This window comes from Dermacentor albipictus, chromosome 4, assembly GCF_038994185.2.
Source record: "Dermacentor albipictus isolate Rhodes 1998 colony chromosome 4, USDA_Dalb.pri_finalv2, whole genome shotgun sequence".
Classification (NCBI taxonomy): Eukaryota; Metazoa; Arthropoda; class Arachnida; order Ixodida; family Ixodidae; genus Dermacentor; species Dermacentor albipictus.
In genome coordinates, this window is record NC_091824.1 from 114425842 (window position 1) to 114446816 (window position 20975).

The 20975-nt window shown below is 46.4% G+C and overlaps 1 protein-coding gene across 3 annotated transcripts in view; it reads left to right on the forward strand.

The window, feature by feature from the left end:
* The window catches only part of LOC139059301 (solute carrier organic anion transporter family member 4A1-like), a 155772-nt gene extending 135113 nt beyond the window's left edge, over nucleotides 1-20659 (forward strand). Inside the window, exons 8-14 of one of the 3 annotated variants that reach the window (XM_070537504.1) lie at nucleotides 4198-4527; nucleotides 6370-6459; nucleotides 9429-9627; nucleotides 12620-12776; nucleotides 14512-14785; nucleotides 18931-19133; nucleotides 20340-20659. In XM_070537504.1, coding sequence (XP_070393605.1) covers nucleotides 4198-4527; nucleotides 6370-6459; nucleotides 9429-9627; nucleotides 12620-12776; nucleotides 14512-14785; nucleotides 18931-19133; nucleotides 20340-20522 — 1436 coding nt within the window. In that variant the 3' untranslated portion in view covers nucleotides 20523-20659. Of the gene's footprint in view, nucleotides 1-4197; nucleotides 4528-6369; nucleotides 6460-9428; nucleotides 9628-12619; nucleotides 12777-14511; nucleotides 14786-18930; nucleotides 19134-20336 lie in introns of all 3 variants that reach the window. The other 2 variants (XM_070537505.1, XM_070537506.1) reach the window with 2 other exon arrangements.
* The last annotated feature ends 316 nt before the right edge of the window (nucleotides 20660-20975 follow it).

A 20975-nucleotide genomic window follows, 5' to 3' on the forward strand; every position in this document is an offset into this window, starting at 1 on the left:
ATAAAATGTTTAGCGTTTTCATTTCGAAATGGCTACATATTTCACACATGGGACCAGTATATTGTTTGTTGCGGTCTAGACATTTTTTTTTTCACAACAGGATTTCGGAAGTTATTGTCTGGCCATCATAATTCAATATTGGATGCATGTTGAGCTACGCTAATGACCTAACGCTCTCGCTTGTCTGACATATGCCACAAATTCAGTGGAGCCCTGAAAAAAAAGTGTTTCAGTTCTACATGTGCCGCCCAGGCGAGATCACTGCAGTGGTTACAGCGTCCTGTTACACTTAATCTGCATCAAATACGTTCCCGGCCCTAATGCAAGAATTTGAAAAGTTTGTTGAGAATTCACAACACAAGGATATTCCACGCCATTTTATAGAAGAAAATTGATGTAGCATCAGCATGACAAATGCGAGAAAGAGAGTATGGGAACACATCTTGTGCGTGAATGTATGAAAGCACCCTTAAGCATCGCTGTGTAGGCAATCAAGAAATAGTCTCTGCCTTTCAGGAATGTTCGTCTCGGCTTACTGACACTAGCGTTACAGGTTTACGCATTCTTAGAAACGAGACCAGCATTCCGAATCACGTATGACATCCGGCACTTGCCATCGCCTCTCTGAGGTCTACTGCATTCAGCACATGGGAGGGCTCAACTTCCAACTCACCGTCAAGACGCCCTACGGGATGATGCACTCCTTATTTCTCTCTAGTTTTTTTCCCTGCTACTCTGAGTGGAAGCTCAGGTGCTGGCGGCGTGCATTTGTTTACGTGTTTGTAAGCAGCAGATGTTAATTACGAGAACCAGCGAAATTTTAGCTCAAGGACAACGATTCTTAGTCACTTTGTAGCCAAGACGCTGAACTGTAGAAAAGTGTTAGGAAAACTTTTTACATACTACAAGAGCGCCAGTACGCATGAAATTACAAACAGGAGCAGTGGGATTTGCAGGGTTTGCTCACAAGTTCCGCGGGTAATGTCAGGGCGCCCCTGGGAATCACTTTACGTATTCGTCAAGACGAATATTTGCCGCAAATATACCACGAGTACATAAAGGCTGGAGGGCAGTGTTTCGGCAGTCGTTTATGCGGAATTCTGATTACATTTACGCGCTGTCACGTTGCAAACCGCCGTGAGATGGCGCCACTGAGCGCACCCTCCGTAACTAGTGTGTCTACATATGGTCTCCTCTAGAGAGAACAGTCACCCATGAGTCGGCCATCTTGCTTTACGAAGGATCTAAAGTTATGCAGAAGGGCAACTCTTCGTGCTTTCAGGAGGCACGCCCATCGCAGCGATGCCGGCGATGACAGTGCGGGCTCATTCATTCCGCGTCACCGTCGGTAGCTTCACTTGTAGACGTTTACAGATAAAAGAAAAACTATGTCAAAGAGATGGTGATTTCTGATAAAACAATTGATTACTTGTTCTCTCGTGTACTTATTACCTTTATCTAACTATGTTAAATATTTTTATCTAACTATATGATACTGCCTTACGAGAGGTGATGGGCGAATCTTCAGATATCATTGAACTAGGCATGTAATATAGGTAACTCTCAAATACGTGTTTAATTCCAGTGCACGGCGTGCCTACAATGCGCCCATACGCAGGAAGGCAGCTAGATCGCTAAACGTACAGTCGCGGACAGATTATTACGGACCATGAAATCTAAGAAAAAGCGGAATATCTCCGCAACCTCACTACGCAATCTGGTGTTTGCATTTTGGACCTCGACTAGAATATGCTAACAACGTTGTCGTGGGCAGTTTTACTGGTTACTGCTACAGGCTGCTCAGGAATTGAACGTTTTCGGAGATCCCGTGGTCCATTTTATTCTGTCCGCGACTGTACATGGAATGCTTATCCAAGCAGTGTTCACGATTCGCAAATTGCTCATGCCTCAGGCCCGCCATGATGCTTCACAAAAAGGCACCTGTGGTACAAGTAAGAGGCACAGGGTATCTAAAAGAAGGGCTTTCGGTTAATCGCCCGGTTCGGTCAGTTTATGCGGAGCGCCCCAGTCCTATCCGCAACTCCACGGCACTGAGAAGCAGCAATATGTCGAAATCAGTAATGATAAAAATGCGCGTTTGATTAGAAAATAATCTAATAAACTTCGCCCATTGACGCGACGCGCAACAACGCGACGCACAACTGACGCTTAACTTGAGTAAAGGCTGCACGGTGGGCGGCAGTGCAGCCACGAAGTCGGATTCCCTGCAGCAGTTTGTGCTTTCGACGCACGTGAGCACGTATTGTCAAACAGGGGCTGAGATAGTGATCTAGGGAAAGGAAGGACGCTTGGTTCTGCAACCCGTCAGGGAGCACGGCGGAGCGTCATCAGGGGAGAGGGAATGGGTAGTGAAAGATGATAGAGAAAGAGGGAGGATGTGGCCTAATAGACTCCACTATACGCGGCAGGTGGCAGTCCTCAGTAAAGTTGCCAGCGTTGTAGCGGGCGCTTATAGGGTGTCTATTCCCGTGGAACTTATAAACTCCAGCAGGCTTCGCAGCGCAGGGAGCTGTGGACACACTGGGAACAGCAGGTCAGTCTCTGTGGCCGCTGGAAGGCCGTGGCGTCTGTAGGTGTTGATCACTGTGGAGCGTTCCTGCGCCAAGGATGGGCAAGCACAGAGAAGGTGCTCCAGAGTCTCGGGGTCCCCGCACCTCTTGCAGGCAGGCGACGTGGCGCGTCCCTTGGCGTACAGCCGGGCCGCAGTCCAGGTGCAGCCAGTCCGCAAGCGCAGGAGTGTGGAACGGTCTCTTCTGGAGAGGCCGTTCTCTGGAAGTGGCTTGGGGGCTTTGCCACTAGCCACTCGGGGGTCCGGATGAATGGAGGTGAGCAGGCACCGTAGCCGATGTCTCGTGTAGTCCGAAGCCGCTACCGCTCTGGTGACCGGGACTACATCATGATGGGCAGCTTTGGCGTAGGTATCTGCCTCCTCGTTACCGGCTACCCCGACATGTGAGGGCAGCCAGTGGAAGGATACTGGGAGTCCGGCGGTGGCTAGAGCCGTTAACTTGGCAAGCAGCAGCACCACTGTAAGTCCTGCCCGCCGAGGGTTGACGAGGGCCTGGAGCGCTGGCTTGGAGTCGCACACCACCGCCACCGGCTGCTGGGGAAGGTGCTCAGCAAGGAGGTCGGCAGCCAGGTGCAGCCCCGCGAGCTCAGCTGCAGTAGAGCTTGCTGCAAACGGGAGCCTACACTGCCTGTGACAGGCGAGAGTTGGAATTGTGCATGCCGCTGCAGCCGACCCGCTGGGGAGGACTGAACCATCCGTGAACACCAGCAGGTGTCCTTCCAACTCCTCCTGGAGCTTGCAGGCTGCCGCCTGCTGCAGGGCTGCGGCTGGTGCTCTCCGCTTGGCTAACCCCCTGAGGGAGAGGTGCACATTCGGAGGTCCGTGATGGGGAGGAGGAAGAGCCACTGCCACAGGTAGTTGAGGAACTGTCTCCTCATAGAGGCGACACAGGTTGCCCATACGTGAAGCCGGCAGGCTCCGGAGCCGGTCTAGAAGAGCCTGGCCGTCTGGTGCGCGATGTAGCCTGTCAATATGCCCCAGTCCCCGTTGCAACATGAGCAGTGACAGTGGCCATTCGCCGGCCTCAGCCAGTGTTGCGGCGATCTTGGAGTGCCTTGGAAGCCCCAGGACATTTCTGATGGCCGTCCTGTGCAGAACCTCTAGTTGTGCTTTCCTGGCATGCGTCAGGGAAACCAGCGGCAGGGCATACAACAAGGACGATGTTGCTGCAGCCTTGTTCAGGCGCAGGGCCCACTTCGTGGAGCATCCTCGGCCCCGTTGAAGGAGTCGGCCCACGGCTGCATGAACACGGCGCACCTTGGCGCTGAGGGCTTTAGTTGCCGGGATCCACGTCAGCCGGTGGTCTATGGTGAGGCCAAGGTACGTCACTGTCTGCTTCCACGGAAGGGGGTCGGTGCCGATTCTCAATTGGTGGACGCTGAGGCGGGAGGCAGCCCTCGGGTGTATCAGTAGGGCCCAAACAGGGGCTGGAGCGGCGAAAAAACCAAACAAACAGACAAAAGAGAAAAAACAGATGGTGCAATACTACTCCACCTAGGCGGAACGCGTACAAGAATTCTACGGAAACCGAGTTAGCGACGTCATTTCGCAAGCGCGAGGACTTCGCTTGTCCTCGCTTTAATTTTACGTCCGCACCCGCTGCCCAGCCGCCCAGCAGAGGGCGAAGGACCTGTCCGACTTGCAGAAAAAGAAGACGACGGCCACTCAGATTGCAGAAGCTCCCAAGAATCCAGAGCCAGCCTTGCCTACGCCGGATGGCCAGGTCTATCCAAAGCCCGACGCCGAGCCCGCGTCCGGAGCTCGTGCCGGAAAGGGGCCTCGGCGTTCATCCAAAGTCAAGGAACAAGCGGCGCCTGTTTCGCAGACCGCAGGCGCTCTGTCTCCGGACCAGTCGCAACGGAGCCTCCTCAACCACGTCAAGAGGCTCATGCTCAACCCCACTTTCGTGTTCTTGACGTTATCTGCGGCGGCCGAGAGTAAGTTTCCGAGCTTGCTTTACCTAGAGAAAATGCGACAAAAAAATATAATACAAAATAAGATAAGGCACGATGAAGAGCTATAAAATGTGGCAGGGTAAAGAAATAACGGTCGCCTATCACTGCATACTGTTTTAGTTTGTTTTTGTTGGAGCGTTATACCGAAATTAGAATTCAGAGGAATGCTACATCGACGTTCCGAACGACAGCATGTGTCTCGTAGTTCAGTGTGCTCTTTGGTTTTTTACCTGACACAAATTTTTGAATGTTGCCTGTGACTGATAGTACAATTCTAACGCTTGATCTAAACCATTCGATGAGGTGCCTATTACTTGAATGAGAAATAAAAATGCGTCATAGAATATTTACCATATTTGCGCTAATGAACTTTTTAATTATTTTACGGCACATATTTAGTCTACGAATGGGATCTAGTGAGTTCGCGAGGTGTGTCTACTTGAAACAAATTACCTTCGCTGCACCAGTTTCGAGCTATGAATTTCCGAAATGTCAGACGAAATGCATTAGTGTCCCAGTTACTTTTGTGCTTAAGTGCATAAAACAGCATTTTCTCAAAAAAAAAAAACATAACTGGAACGCCAATGCATTTCGTCGGACGCAACCCGCCATGGTTGCTCAGTGGCTATGGTGTTAGGCTGCTGAGCACGAGGTCGCGGGATCGAATCCCAGGCACGGCGGCCGCATTTCGATGGGGCCGAAATGCGAGAACACCCGTGTACTTAGACTTAGGTGCACGTTGAAGAACCCCAGGTGGTCGAAATTTCCGGAGACCCCCGCTAGGGCGTGCCTCATAATCAGAAAGGGATTTTGGCACGTAAAACCCCGTATTTTTTTTTTCGTCGGACACGTTGAAAATTAATATCTCGAAGCTGGTGCTGTTCAGAGAATTTGCTCCACGTGGATATGCCTTGTGAACCCACTGGCTCTGTTTCATAGATTGAAATATGTGCAGTAGAATATTTAATCAGAAAGGTAATTAGCATAATTATCTTACTTAATGAAATAAGCATCTCAATTTCTCGTGTTAGTAATAGCCGCCAAATCGATGGTTAGAATTGTGCTCTTGACCTTAGGCAATTTCAAAAATTTTTGTGCAGCTAAGAAAGGATGCCCTAATAGAGCGCAAACATATAGCGACTTCAATTAGCTTCTTGTTTTTTCATTTATTTGGACACGGCGAGCTCAATATGCAGCCTTGTGTCAAAAGCAATGAAGCGAAAGGGCGCTTGGGTAATGCGGAGTCCTGGCATGGTCACGTGTCTTAAGCGAATTAAGCTGCGAAGCTTTTGCCCCTACAAAAGCTTAGAGCTGTGCGTATGCAACGGGAGATGTTTGTGATTGAGAACACAGTGTGAATAAAAATGTAAAAATGATAAAGCAGGAACAATTTTTTTACGCGATTTGCCATTCGTATCGCTTGTATTCATTCCAAACAAGCTCATTTGGCTCATGCATACGTAGTTCTTCGCACTACCTTTCTTGGGAGTAACGCAGATGTTGAATGTGGCGTATTTTTTCTTTTTTTTTGTGCGTGTCGCATCTGACGTCGCCAGACTGTCAGCGTTGTTTTTCGCGATGACAGCGGCTGGCAAAATTAGTAAGAATTTCGGCCAACATAGCTATATAAACTTCGCACGTTGTAAACAGGTTGTAGCGATGTTCGGTGGGGTTATGTACGGAAACGCCTTGGAAACGTATTTCACCTGGGTTGTATTAATGCTTGTTGCATAGATAGTGTAGATCAAATTATGGTTCCGCGATAATTCAATCTCAACGATATCTCACTGTCAGCCTTTACACAATTCTCCCACCTCATTTCAGCCATGATCGCGTCAGGACTTACAGGATTTGCGACAAAGATCTTCATTGCCATGTTCGGCATCTCTTCTACCCGGGCGTCAAGTCTTTTAGGTGCGTACTGGCGTCATCGTAGATATTTCACGTGTTGTGTAGAGACCAAGTGACGCTATGTGTGTACCGGAGCGTTTAGACGGGTTAAGGGAAGAACAAAGAAAATAATTGAACTGTGAAGCGTTTTCAGCAAGTATAGTGATTGTAACTAACGAAGAAAAGCAGAAATGCAGCTAATAGCATAATCACCCAAGATGGCGTATCCCCACTTGTACCGCTGACTGTGCAGGGTATCTCAAAAAAGTTCGCCTGTTAATGAGTAGCCGTGACACTGAAATGACGGTTACGTGTAGTACTCTACGGCTATCTATAGTATTTTCAGTACAAGGCTCTTTTGTATCTACACCAAGTGTTTTGACGTTAAGCATAATTGGTCTAGTACCAAGCATTTACCGGTTGGTAGGTAGGCACCTGTTTCGTCTCGTAGGTGAGATTGAGCTGGGAGCTCATTTCTCTTGTGTTTCCTCATTGGCGCTGACATTGCTTGGATGCTGCGTGCCGAGTGGTAAATATCAGCAATGACAGCATCCGGGCCAGTAAGTAAACGCGAGAAATAAATAAGAAGCTACAATGAAATGGATCGTTAATTAGTCGATATGGCCTCATGGTGCGCCAACACCAAAGCCAGTTAGGTCACAGACGCGCTTATATTTCTCCTGTACCAACGCCGACAAGCACTTTGAGACAACTGGCGCCTGCGTAACGCCCCATAGCAACGTAATGTTTACAAAAGCGAGACCGCCACAATTTTTCCCACATTGTACCGCCTTCGGAATCGCCCGAAGTAGTAGTGGAAGAGGTTGCAACGTATCTTTGCCGGGGAACGAAAATTCCCTAGTCGAGGCGGCCTCATCAGTCATCTTTGTCGCCCTCCTGCTGTCGTAAGACATACATGCTCGAGTTACGCACACACATATTCGCTTGCTTTGTACAAACTGGTCGGTTTTTCTGATAACGCTTCGCAGACTGCCACACGGTGATGGATAGCCAGCTACCTACCTGCAAAGTGCTTCGCGTAACAGCGATTCCCACAGTGTGCGAGATGCTGCATCTCTCATTATGTTGCACATGCTGTAAATCTTGTAAGCACATTCCGAATTTCCTCGTTGCCCACTCATGCTGGCAATCGCGGAGTCGCTTTCCCGATCAAGCTGCTCGAGGTGGAGAAGCTTCTGTGCTTGGGTAATTTCAGGGAAATTGTAATTTGTATTTGCATTTATGTGCTAACTTATTTACGTATTTGTTTATTTGTACCTTGATTTTGCCACACGCGGTTCCAATCAGTGACCTGACGACTCCGCCACATGCGCCCAGGATATGGCCTAACAAGCAGTTTTTATTTAATGTGTATGTAAATAAGCGTGGAGATCCATATAACAAACTTACTAGAGGGAAATATAATTTGGCACAATGGTGCTGCGAAATCGCACTGGGGTTTCGTTATTGCAGTAGCCACGAAACACTTATTCAGACCATTTAGCTTTTTTCCCTTCTTCGCCAACAAATAAAGCAATTAGACAATTTTCACTATACAAATATCGACCGTTTAGAGTAGGCGTGCCGCTAAATCTAGATGATGCTTGCTATGTAACACTTGTCATGTGTATAATTATTGAATTTGTATGTTCTCGAAACATATTGTTGTCTTCAAGGTTTCGATAACAAAAGCAAGGTAAAAATTAAAGCATAAATGGGTGTAATATTACGACGCAGGATATTTCCGGTAATAGATATGCTTCTTGAAAGTTAATATATAAAGTTAAGGACAATTCATTTATTGCAGATCCTTGTCTTTACAACCCAGGCACTAGCGTCAAATTTTTCTATTGTTTTCTCAATGTGGAACACCATTGAAACAGGCGTCCGTGGCAAGGAGCTTCGATTTAGCGCGGCGGTTTAAGAGGAAGCTTTAGTTCAGGAGATCCTATCTAAATAAATGGCAGCGAAGAAATTGTTTTTCCCTCAACCACTACACCACATTTGATGAAGTTTGTTGTATTTAACAGATAAAGCGACAAAAAAAAATTCAGTGAATGACGTAGGGAAAAGTATACTTTAGGCCGTCACTGTGTTAAGAAATATTGTTGAAAGTCGCTCAATTTGGTGCAATTTAAGCTTACGTGTATTTGTTACAATTTTGAAAAAGGGCCTTGCAAAATGCCTATTCACAAATTATTGATATAATTCCCATGACTGTATATTAAATGCCATCATACTAATCTTTCTAACATGCTTGAATCTGTCCAAAACCACGCAGCCCGATTTTTCTTCCATGGCTATTCTTCATATACCAGTGTCACAGCGACAAAATCTAATGCGAATCTTTCTAATCTAGAAACGAGACGTCAAGTGTCCAGGCTCATTCTATATCACAAGTTTTATCATGCCCCGATTGGTATCAGCGTCATGTCACCCGCTCACCGCCATTCATCCCGGACTAATCATTCAAAGTCAGTGTACCCCCGGATGCGCGCACATCATCCCATCTGCATTCATTTTTCCCACGTACAGCGAGAGACTGGAATTATCTGCCTGAAGCGGCGGACCACTCCAGTGCGACTGAGTTCAAGACTGCCGTCGAACACATTCCTTGAAACTGCCCACCCCTCCTGTAAAACCCTTCTCCAGGGGCATATGAGGAATAAATAAATAAATAAATAAATAAATAAATAAATAAATAAATAAATAAATAAATAAATAAATAAATAAATAAATAAATAAATAAATAAGTTCTGTCCGATGTATGCGTATTCATGTATGCATTACAATAAAGGCAGACGTAATAATAAAGCCGAATTCGTAGCACAAACGCACCTGTCCTTGCGTTTGATGTCGACCACGCCGACGCACACCTGCCTTCACTGCCACGCGAAAACCAGTGGCGGCTTCCGCATATATATATATATATATATATATATATATATATAGCTGTGACAACGTGCGCAATAGCGTATATGCTTTTGCCGCAGGCATGGTGGCGGTGCCGAGCGCGTGCGGTGGAACCCTGCTGGGCGGTTACGTGATCACCAAGCTGAAGGTGTCGTCGGCGACCATCGTGCGATACTGCGCCATCCTCGCGCTCGTTCCGTGGTTCACGCTGTTCGTCTTCCTGAAGACCTGTCCCAGCAAGTACAGCGTGCTCGTCAATGTCACCGCCACGGCCGACGAGTGAGTTCGCGCTTGGCCTGGTGCGAGATGCGCCGCCTTTTCGCTATGGCTTGGCTCGGTGGCACCCCGGCCGAGCACTTTTTTTTTTCTCGCAGTAAACTCTAAAAAAGAAAGAAAGAAAGAAGAGGAAGGAAAGTGTATGTTGGCGAGAAGAGTGCGTTGGGAGGCTAGTTGGTAAGACATTTTTTTTTCTGAACTTGAACTGCGCTAGCGACGAGACACCGAGGTAGATTCCTACGGTATAGGTAATCCGCGTTCGTCTTGTCTTCCCCTACTTCGGTGTCTCCACCCCAGCGCCGTTTAAGCTCACAAAAAAAGTACATATCTTGTCACGCTCTTCTGTGGCAACTCCCTAGTCAAATTAGAGCGCACAGAACTTGATTCATCTAATGAACGGTTTGCATTTACGGCGTCGTGGTCGCCATCTTTTGGATACCAGGGCGTCGAGACGCTGCGTAAGCGATGGACGTGACATCGCGACATGGGCGACTTGGGCCGCGCGATAGATCTGTAGCAGTGATAACCCGGTGAAAAACGGTCACCATAAAAAAAAAAATAATGTTAAAAGTGCAAGAATATAAGCGTAATTATAGCGGTACATTGATGTCATCGTGGCAGACAAATATTTTGATACAAGTGCGCAGAGTTGCGCATGCACCGGGTTGCGTCCACTACGTCAAGTGAAAACACTCTATCGAATATAGAATCCTCACTGAGCACACAATGCGCTCCATATAATTTTTATTGCTCCACATTGTAGAAATTTCCCCCTTTAATGGTGCGAAGTTTTGCAATGATGTTACTTATTCACTCTCTAACCACTTCACTCTGTAGCCACCGCGGCCGCATTCTGAGGGCGGTGGAATGTAGCTGCTCGTGCACTTCGATTTTGGCGTACATCATTTGTCATTCTTACCGTAAAGTAGATATTGCGTAATATGTCTGCGAATAACACGTGCTTTCTGGAGCGTTCGAAGTGATAGGCCTAACGGGCAAGGACGAGAAGAGCACACTATCGAGGCTACAGCTTGCTGCATCTCCTGAGTTGGTGACGTCAGCTAAAGGATAAGTCAGCAGCGTGAAATAAATGAAAAAAAGAAGCTCGAAGGCGTAAAAAAGAGAAGAGGTACTGTGGTCTGACTAGCATATTTCTGTGAGTGTCGAAATGCTAAAGGACGTTACCTTGTGCATGTTTAATAAGTAATGACGCCTGTACAACTTGTTTACTGAGTAAACATATTTATTATCGAAGTTCATCTGGTGCACTCCCCAGAATACGTCATCTAGAACTGAGCCAAAGTGACGAAATTTCTGCTACCTATGTTCGGGCATTCAGTGTCGATCACACGGATCGCTATTACAAATGAAGGTCACGCGAATGTCAGCCACTGAGGAAGCGCTCTTATACGTAAGACAATCTTTAAATTTGGGCGGAAAATACCCGGCGATAAGACTTCCATTTTTCTCAACCTCCGTTGATCAATTCCTCTCCATGTTCTCGTGATTACTCTGTCTTGCATAAGTAACGTAAGATAGATCTCCACGAATACAAGCATCGCTTCTAAACACCCAGTTCGCATGTCCTAATCGCAATACAGCAGTCCGCCGTGTAATAAAGTTAACCTTACTGTACTGTATAAATAATTCATGAACTTTTAAGTCAGGAAGCTTCACACCGGGCTATAACGATTCCAAGGGAAGGGAAGCGTAGCAGGGGGTGACAGAAAGTTAGGTGGGCGGATGACATTAAGACGTTTGCAGGGACAACATGGCCACAATTAGTACATGACCGGGGTAGTTGGAGAAGTATGGGAGAGGCCTTTGCCCTGCAGTGGGCGTAACTAGGCTGATGATGATGATGATGATGATGACGACGACGACGACGACGATGATGATGATGATGATGGTGATGATGGTGATGATGATGATGATGATGATGATGACGACGAAAGACTCGGGAACTAAGTTTGCCTAATCCGAGCTTCTTTAACGCGCATCTTTTCGGGCGCTGCTTTATGGAACCCCGATTAGTACATGCGGCCACCGGTTCCGGGAATCAGATCGCTGAACTCTTCAGCGATATCAAAACTGTGTACTCACTAATCAACTGCAACTTGTTCCCTTGCAACCCTGTGATATGGTGGTGTGATGTTCACGGACACCGCGTTAATTTGGTTGAGAATGAAAGTAACTCTGGAGCGGTAGAACCATGGACCGGCGTACTTACCTGAAACCACCCATGTATGTTACTCGACGAAAGCATAGCACAAGCTCGCGAGTTTTCCTGCCGCACATGGTCTTTTTTTTCATGCATCATTTCTCGATGGAATAAGATGCCAGAGGTCGCGGTGTCTTCTTACAAATACAACTCAGCGCTAAGCAATCTCCTGCATCTCTTTCAAGTTTAGTCGCCACTATAGGCTTTATTTCGTGCTTACATAAAGGGTTGTACACAAGCAAAGGAGTGTTTGAAATATGAATTTATGCTTTTCGCCTGCCGTTTATTGTTTGGTTGCTTGTACACGTACCGATTTCGTTCATAAAGTAACATATGTAACGTACACCAGTGCCCCGCAGGCAAATGTGGTCCTGCAAAAAAAAAAATGCAGTAAGATAAAGAACTCCAGTCAACTCGCGTATACTCCTTGGGCACGGTTCAGACTCGGAACTACGAAACAAAAGCTTTAGCACTCGTTGAAAAATATTGAAATGTTTTAGACTAGACTGGGGCCATCACCAGCATTCCTGTCTTTCCGTGAAATCGTGCAATCTCGCACCTGGTCCAAGTTAAACCGAAGCGCCCTTCTAGGGCGCTTGTCACAGCCTAGTTATTGAAATAAATAAATAAATAAATAAATAAATAAATAAATAAATAAATAAATAAATAAATAAATAAGAGATGAGTAAATAAACAAATAAATCGATTGCTTCAGCTGGTAGATTATAGGCAACGTGAAGTCCTCGCTGCTGCAATGCTGGGTGTTTCATGCAGCCAGAAGCTCACATTCCGCGACCTGGAGCGTACCTGCAACATTCGCTGCAACTGCTCGGGGGCCGTGTACGACCCTGTGTGCGGAACGGACAACCTCACTTACTACTCGCCCTGTCTGGCCGGCTGTGCGGACGTGAGGCGAGTTAAGAAAACCAAGGTGAGCAGGAGGCTTTTCTCACGGGTTGCTTTAGCACCGCTTCATCGAAAAAAAAATGTTTCGGCTCCAAAGAATACAATTCCAGAGAACATGTCAAAACGTACAAGTAGACACAACTAGGTTCTGCATACCTCGGGACAGCAGCGACTAAATAGGAATAATTGTGTGAAGTTGCAACAAAATGCAGTAAGCTCTTTTTCTACGGCACACGTTCGTTGCGCACATTTTTTTTGTGAAAACGTGGAAGGACATTCTGCTCCAATAACGACACTAATATCGACATGGACATGGTGGCGCAAACAAGCAACGTCACCTATACAAGATCGCCAAATGTTTAAATAGTGCAGTGAAATGGCATTCTTTTGACTATAGTCGGTCTTCTTGTCTTGCGATAATAACTAGCTATATATGCGGTGTGCATAAGTTTTCTGTTTTGTTTTCTGTCGTTCATTTCGCACCTTAAAAGGTGTTGCGGATTATGATCAAACTAAGTATTTCTTAGCAAACATAGTTTTCATTAACTTGAAAGCATCCATGAACCAAATGTTCAAAATAATGTGTGAGGAGTGAAGTATTGCTTAACGCGCTTCAACAGGCCATCGTTCCGTGCTCACAGGGAATAGTGACGGCGGACAAAGCCGCAAGTGTGCAGGTATAGCTTCGATTTTGTGTAAAACGCTCATGTGGAAGCATATTGGCTTCCGTGGAAAAAAATTGCTTGCTAAGTAAGCTATTGCGCGAGAAATATTGGGAATCTGTGTTGCGGGATGGCAAGAACCGGCGTAATCATACTCGAGTCGTTTTGAGTCACCACGACGGCACCCGAAGCAATCTTTAAATTGTACTAAAATAAGTTGCACTGACGTTTATTGGAGTACAAAAATATTAAATGTATTATTCGGAGCCGTCGCTGACGCGGCTTTTAAGGGAAAATAGCGGAACGTGGAAACATGTCGAGTTTCACACAATCCACTAGGGCAATAGGACGTGGAAACAAGTCAAGCCGAATATGTTAAGAGAATAATAAGCGCCGTTAAAAAGTTACTTAGAGATCGGAAATATGTGCGCAACGTTTTTCCTGTTTTGTTACAGAATCTCAATCGATACATGATGCAAGAAACGCACACTCACAAAAAGGAATGAGAAAGAAAAGCCTCGCTTTAGAGCAAATAATTATCGGGTTTTCTCTCTGTGAAGTGCTAAGTAGAGCGGGTGTCATTTAGAGGGCGCAAACAAGGCACTCTCGCACTTCAATAAGTAGAGAGTTTTGGTAACTCCTCTTCTACGAGTAAGCGCTTCTTCAATATTCTAATTTGTTCCATTTTCATATAGCTACCAGTAAAAAAAAAAAAAAACGCTCCCTGTGATGATGCACCAGCTAACTGCACGTACTCCGTCGAGGAGTGTAAAAGCTATCGAAAATTGAGTTACATATTTCGTGAACACAGCCTTCGGAAAAAAAAAATCCCGGCAGTGTATTGCTTTCAGAATGTAAGCTTGCTCTCTTTTCTCTTCAGTTTCTTTGAGAAACCTGCTGTTCGGCGCTGCAATTGAAGCACAAGGCAGATAAAAACAGCCTTAGCGGCGCCTTAGTTCTTGTCGTCGTGTCTAACTCTCCGCTGCCGAGTCGTGTCCCGAATTCACCCCGAACGCAGCCTTCATTATTCGCGGAACGCTTCCAAGAAGTCCTCACCTTTTCTGACGATGCCGCCGTAAACGCTCGTTGTCCTCCCAGCTCTACACGCAGTGCACCTGCGTGAACGGGCCCACGCTGCAGATGGCCGGTGAGTTCGACAATGGCACTGGATACGGATACGACTACATGGCCAAGCGAGACCCGTGCGACGCCGACTGCGGCCTCGTGTTCGTCTATGCGTTCGCCATATTCATCGCCCTCTTCTTCACCTTCCTTCTCATTGTGCCCGCTCTGACGGCCCTGCTACGGTCCCTCGACGAGGACATCAAGTCCACAGGCATAGGCGTCAATTACGTTCTCATAAGGATACTAGGTGAGCTCCCGACGAGCGCAGACGGCGGAAGCGCAGTGCCGGGCCCTCTTTAAGGCAGCAGCTCATCAGCGTTCAAGAGCTCATTGCATAGTAGAAGGCTACAGCACAGGAATTGACTGAGACAAAGGAGGCTGTGTGCCTACTTTGTGTGCCTACTTTGTCTCGGCCGGTTTCCGGGCTGTATCTTTCTACTATGCTTAACCAACAAGCCCAACTTGTTACTATGCTCAAGCTCATTGCAGCTTTCATTTGGAACAAAGGCCTGCACAATGACCTTCCATCAAGATCAGTATGACTCGGGCGTTACTATAGATCCAGGAAGTAACTGAAGTTTCAGTGTTAATAGGATTCTATGCTAAAAACTGGCTGTGGCGTAGCTAAGGTTAAGCCCAGGATGCGAAGCATACTAGCCTTTATTTTAACGCGACAGCGTTAAGGAGCTCGTGTTGCAGAAAAGCCGGTGTCGTCGGCGTCGGCTCAGGCGTGCGGCGCTTGCTCAGGCGCACATTTAGTTGTCGCGCCGAACGCTGCGTTGCTCGACGCTCACCGCGTCCGATGCGGGGCGCGTAGTCGCTGCGCCGTAGCAAAGCCACCTAGAAACAGTCTCTGTAGCACGCCGCAACCTTCGCTTCTCATTCCAACGAGCAGCTCTGTCTTCAGGAGACATCTCACCTCGTGAGTGTCTAGCAGAGGCAAGCGCAGCTGCTTATATACCACCGCGACGCCGCGAGCGACGGCGCGAGTTGGAGCCCCGTTTCTCCTCTGTCGTGACGTCACGGTGTAACGTGGTCAGCCTTGAAGGCGACGCCGCGAGCGACGGCGCGAGTTGGAGCCCCGTTTCTCCTCTGTCGTGACGTCATGGTGTCACGTGGTATTGAAGGCGACACCGCCGCGCCTGAGGAGCTGGGTTGAGCTCTAGTAATATGCTTCGCATAATAAGCTGTTGACGCTGAGGGTACACAATCCGAAACAGTGAGACATGCGATAGACGCCGCATTAGCGAACGAACATTGAATCAATGTGCCGACGGAAATGATTCCGGACAGGTAATCACCACAGCTCAATGCGCTTTCATTTACGTGCCTCAGAGTAGACGCAGAAAGCATGCCTGATTGCAGTTTCCCAAGCTAGGAATCATTCAAGTGTCATATTAGAGAGCTGTGAGTTCCTGAACAGAGGAGCTGCACCGTTATACTTTGAGGAATTTTGATGAACTGTAGCCAAACCCCATTTTTGAGTATGGGGTGGAAGGAGACATGTTATTAGTGCTTGGATCAAAGGTCGCATCTCGGGGTGTGTAGGATGAATCAAGTTGAGAGAAAGCTTTAGCTCGGGCCCAACTCCGATTTTACTATACATCATCATCATCATCATCATCATCATCATCATCATAACAACAACAACAACAACAACAACAACAACAACAACAACAACAACAACAACAACAACAACAACAACAACAACAACAACAACAACAACAACAATAATAATACCTTCTTTATATGCACTGCAAGACGAAGGCACCTCCCAGGGATCCAATTACCCCTGTCTTTCCCTTGTTGATTCCTACTTGCGCCTACAAATTTTCTAATTTCCTTACCCCACCTAATTTTCTGCGATCCTCTTCCCATATTCAAAAAACATGTAAAAAGCGGAAACTCTTATCAGAGAACATCTGGATCGATTGGAATGAAATTCGTTGTATCCGAGAGAGAGTTAAATTGAACTCTAGGAAGTAGAATTTCGATATACGTTGTACGTAAGGTTGCTGAAAATCTAAGTATCGAAAAAAAAAAAATAAAGCACAAACTTTCCAGATCTGTAACTCTGTACCAAAACCGGGTGTCGCAGTTTTCTAAACTGCATGTTAGGCAATATAAGATAGAAAAATCTGATGTGTTATCACGTAGTAGTGACGCTGAATAATACAGCGGCAAATGTGTAAATGACGATACTAACTTTTATTGGACGAAGTTGCGCCCACAAAAGCAAGTTACACTCAAAGCACAGCGATAGCTGCGAACACGGTCGGTGATCGTCGAAGTTTTATTTGCTGGTCAAGCGCATCGGCTTTTATACGTGAGCCATAGAAGGTTCCAGAGTAATTGCTGGTGCCGGCGTGTCTTCCAGAAAGCTTTACGCAATTCGCTTCGCACACGCAATCAGATTACACAAATTTCGTTCACAACAGACAGCTGAAACAACCATCGATGACATTCCAGAAGCTTCCGAGACCTGCGGGCACATCCCGCGCTGAGCGGTAACATTTGTTAAATGGTGAAAAGCGGTCACCCTAAAAAGGGGAACAAGTACATGTGTCAATATGAGTTTAGGGATTGCTTTACATCAATACAATTTTTAGAAGGGTATTGCAAAAGCAATTTATAAATTACTAGTACGCTCTAAAGCTGTGTCTAATACATCCATTTTGTCTATGTTAAATGTCTTAATAGGTGTGGTCTAAAGCATTGCGATATTATTGGTTAATGCGGTAGAGTTGAAATCTTGGTATATACGTTTTCTCAATTTTGCATTTTTCAAGAATTCTTGTAAAGAATTGATACAGTGACTAGATTTTAAAGGGTTTTTTTTCTTTTAAATGTAATAAGCTTAATCAATATCAGTGCTGCGGATACTGCGCAAAAGCATTCCATTGTTCACATGTATTTACATAGGCGCTTTCAAATCAAATGAAATCAACTTTTATTAAGCATCTCACAGATGTCGAGATATCTTAATGCAAATGTATAACCGATTGACGTCTGCATAGTGTGTCATGTGGGCCACTTTTATATTTCATTATTAAAGAAAAAGGTTTAGGTGACATTGGTTTGGTTTTCACGTTTGATTAGATACAGAAATATCTGTAACATCCGAAAATGGGCAGTACTCTGCAAGGTATTCATGCATTGTGAGGAAGGGATCAACTCAATCTTTTGGTATTTGTAACCCTAATGTCTGAGGAAAATAAATGTGACCGTATACAGAGAAGGCAAGAAGATTAGAACGAAGACAAATTAAGAAGGAATCAGCGAAGGAAAAAAAAAGGGCACATAGACGTAGCCAGAGATAGTTCTCAGATCTATCTTGTCGCAGGAAAACTACTCCGATTTCTTTGAATAACGAAAATCGACTACATTTGCAGCAGCCATAACATAACCTTGCGATAACAGCGGCGAGGCTGCTGCTGCAAAAATCGTACGGTCACGTGCTTTACAAGTCTGCTACGCCAGAACAAAAAGCTTGCTGATAAATTTGTTTAGGTGTTTGGAAAGTGACTTTTCTTACGTTTTCGGATAAAAGAAAGGCACCTAAGGCCTTAAGACTAATATTTATGTTCTATGGTTTATATGGCTTCTGCTTTAATGCACACCTGCTACTTGCTATTGTCATTTTTGCTGGCTAAGTACAGTGGGCTAAGTCAGGGGGCAAGAACCGAACGGCCCATAGCTTAAGAATTGGCGCGCATAATGTTAACGCGATAGCGTCAAGGAGCTCGTGTCGCAGAAAATCCGGTGTTGGCGTCGGAGGTAGTACCAACAAAACCGATCACACATACCCAGACCGTTCATGTGAAGCAAGAAATTCACTGAAATAATTGAATTCCTCAAGCTAAAGTGCCCAAAGAAATGGTCAACTGTGACTTACATACAACCTAGAGACATGATAGCTCTCGGCTTGAACTTTGAATATACGAGAAACCATAACTATGCTAAGGAAAAACTCAAACAAACCCCTTTTACAGCGTTTCTACAATGCACAGACAGGAGACGGCATCCGCCATTTGCGCACGCCGGTGCGTACACATCTCAGAGTCCACGGAGCGGCGCGCCCGCTTCCTTGAAACACTTCCAGATGGCGCTCGCCTCCGCCGCATCGCGGCCTATGCAAGAGGCCGCGTTGAATTGAAGCACACTCGTCTACTTTAGATTTAGATGCACGGTAAACAAACCCAGGTGGGCAAAATTAATCCGGAGTTCACCACTACAGCGTGCCTCGTAATCAGTTCGCGGTGTTGGCACGGCTTTTCCTTTTTGTAATGTAACCTTAGCTAAAGATTAGTGTTTTATAACGTTAGTGTTATCGAGAGCGTGGTACCTGAAGGGACCTGTGAAGGTGCGCGGGTTTGGCTCGTCGTTTCGCAGGTACCATTCCGGGGCCAATAGTATTTGGCCTCTTGATCGACCGCAGCTGCATATTGTGGCAAACGACGTGCACCGGTACCAGGGGCGCCTGCGCCATCTACGAAAACAGCGCAATGGGCATCAACCTGTTCCGCGTCATGATCGTCGTCAAGTCGGCGTCCATTCTGTTCTTCTTCTGCGCATCGCTGAGCAACAAGTCTGAGGCACGCTCAACGTCTACTTCTCAACTGCGGGCGAGCGCGCGTGGTGACAATCCCCCCGATAATTTAGTCAAGTATTCAGTGTCAGTGCTAAACCGTTCCCGGAAATGCCTTTACTTTCCCTTTGAGTTAAATGGCCGCTGTAATGACATTTGTATGATTTGGCGCGGGAAATTGAAATATGTGGCAGTGCTAAGGGTAATGATAAAGTGTACAAAAATAATGAAAAAGAGAAAAATGCGCCGCGGGTGGTTACACCCATTTCACTTCATTATACAGAAGAATATTTTCGGCCAGGAAGAGTCCTGCCGGCTGTTATAATTGCAACGGGTTTTAAAGCACGCCCAAAGTTGTCAAGTGTTTTCTTCGGTAAAGAAAGACATAAATGAAACTGAATTTTCGTGAATAACATACAGACGAATCTCTTAAAGGGCTTCCTCTTTGGCAATGACATCACGATTATATTGTGGCGTGAACTGGTCGAGCTAACGCTGAGGAACTCCGTGCACGAAATGCGCATGGAACACCTTTGTCATTAACGTGTAACACACGCTCGCAACCCTTGTGACGCTAGCATGCATTTAATCCAGAGGCTCACTCTTTGCAACCAGGAAACGAACTTTTTGACGTTAGCGCAGTGAACAGAGTCACCGATCTCGATACGTACTCTATAGGAGGACGTGCTACAACGGTCGCGCAAGCTTTAAAAACACACACAACGCATTGCGCAACTTGCTGCTTCTTGCTGTAGTGGCAGCATTGCCATGTCGTACATCTCCAGGCGGCTTTGTTTCCTGGAAATTGACAAAGTTACGTATTGTTACTTGCATCGCACCTCACCTCCATTCTGTTTAGCATTTGCATGCGCGTGATTGCTCTGACATCCAACGAGTTCGTTCATTGGACTCTTGGGCTAGCTGCTCTTGTATGTTGAGTGTGTTAACATAGCGTAATTTACGGACCGACAAGGACGAGCGCTACTATCGAATGCCTATTATCAAGAGAGCCCCCAGCGATATATGCGCTATTTGTAACGCATGCGCCCCGTCACATAATCGCGCCACTGTGCAAAAAATGACGTAAAGGTCGCACATGTCGAAAAGCGGCATTTCTGTGTTTGTTCATGTCTTTACGCCGTTTTACGTCAAGTTGCCATAGTCAAAACCAGCGTGTTGATTGTTTCAACACGCCGACTTACCTCGCCAGCAGGATACCGCAGCGCCTGGAGTGACAGAAGCGGGAGGCGAGCAAGGGGCCGACAAGGACCGAACTGGCTTTCAGGACGGCCTCGCCAAGGGTGACGGCGGTGATGAGGGCGACGGCGGTAACGATGGTGACCGCGGTAATGACGGTGACCGCGGTAATGACGGCGACGGCGGTGACATTCAGTGAGGAGGGTGATGGTGGCCGCAGGGAACATCATCAGAGCGCGAACTCCAGGGACTAAGACGAGCCGCACGACGGACGCTATAGCGAGCACGGGTTGTCGCGGAAATAAAGCGAAGCAGATAATTTATTTGGGAAACAAATTGGACCACTGCTTCACATTCAACATAGTCTTGTGATCCATTCTGTGGAACTATCTTCGCCCACGGTTCGGCGTGCACACAATTCAATTATTGTGTGGAAGCAGCAAAGCAAAAAAAAAAGAAAAGAAAGCAATGTGTTATTGGACTGCTAATCTACATTTATTTATTTATTTATTTTCCATACTTTGAACGCTCGAAGGTGTGTTCTGTGATTTCACTCCAGAAAGGAGTGGAGTGAAGAAACGACAACAATAAAAGATCCCGTAAGAATACCAAAAGAAAGACAAAGAAAAACTAGCGAAAGGCATTCTGTACA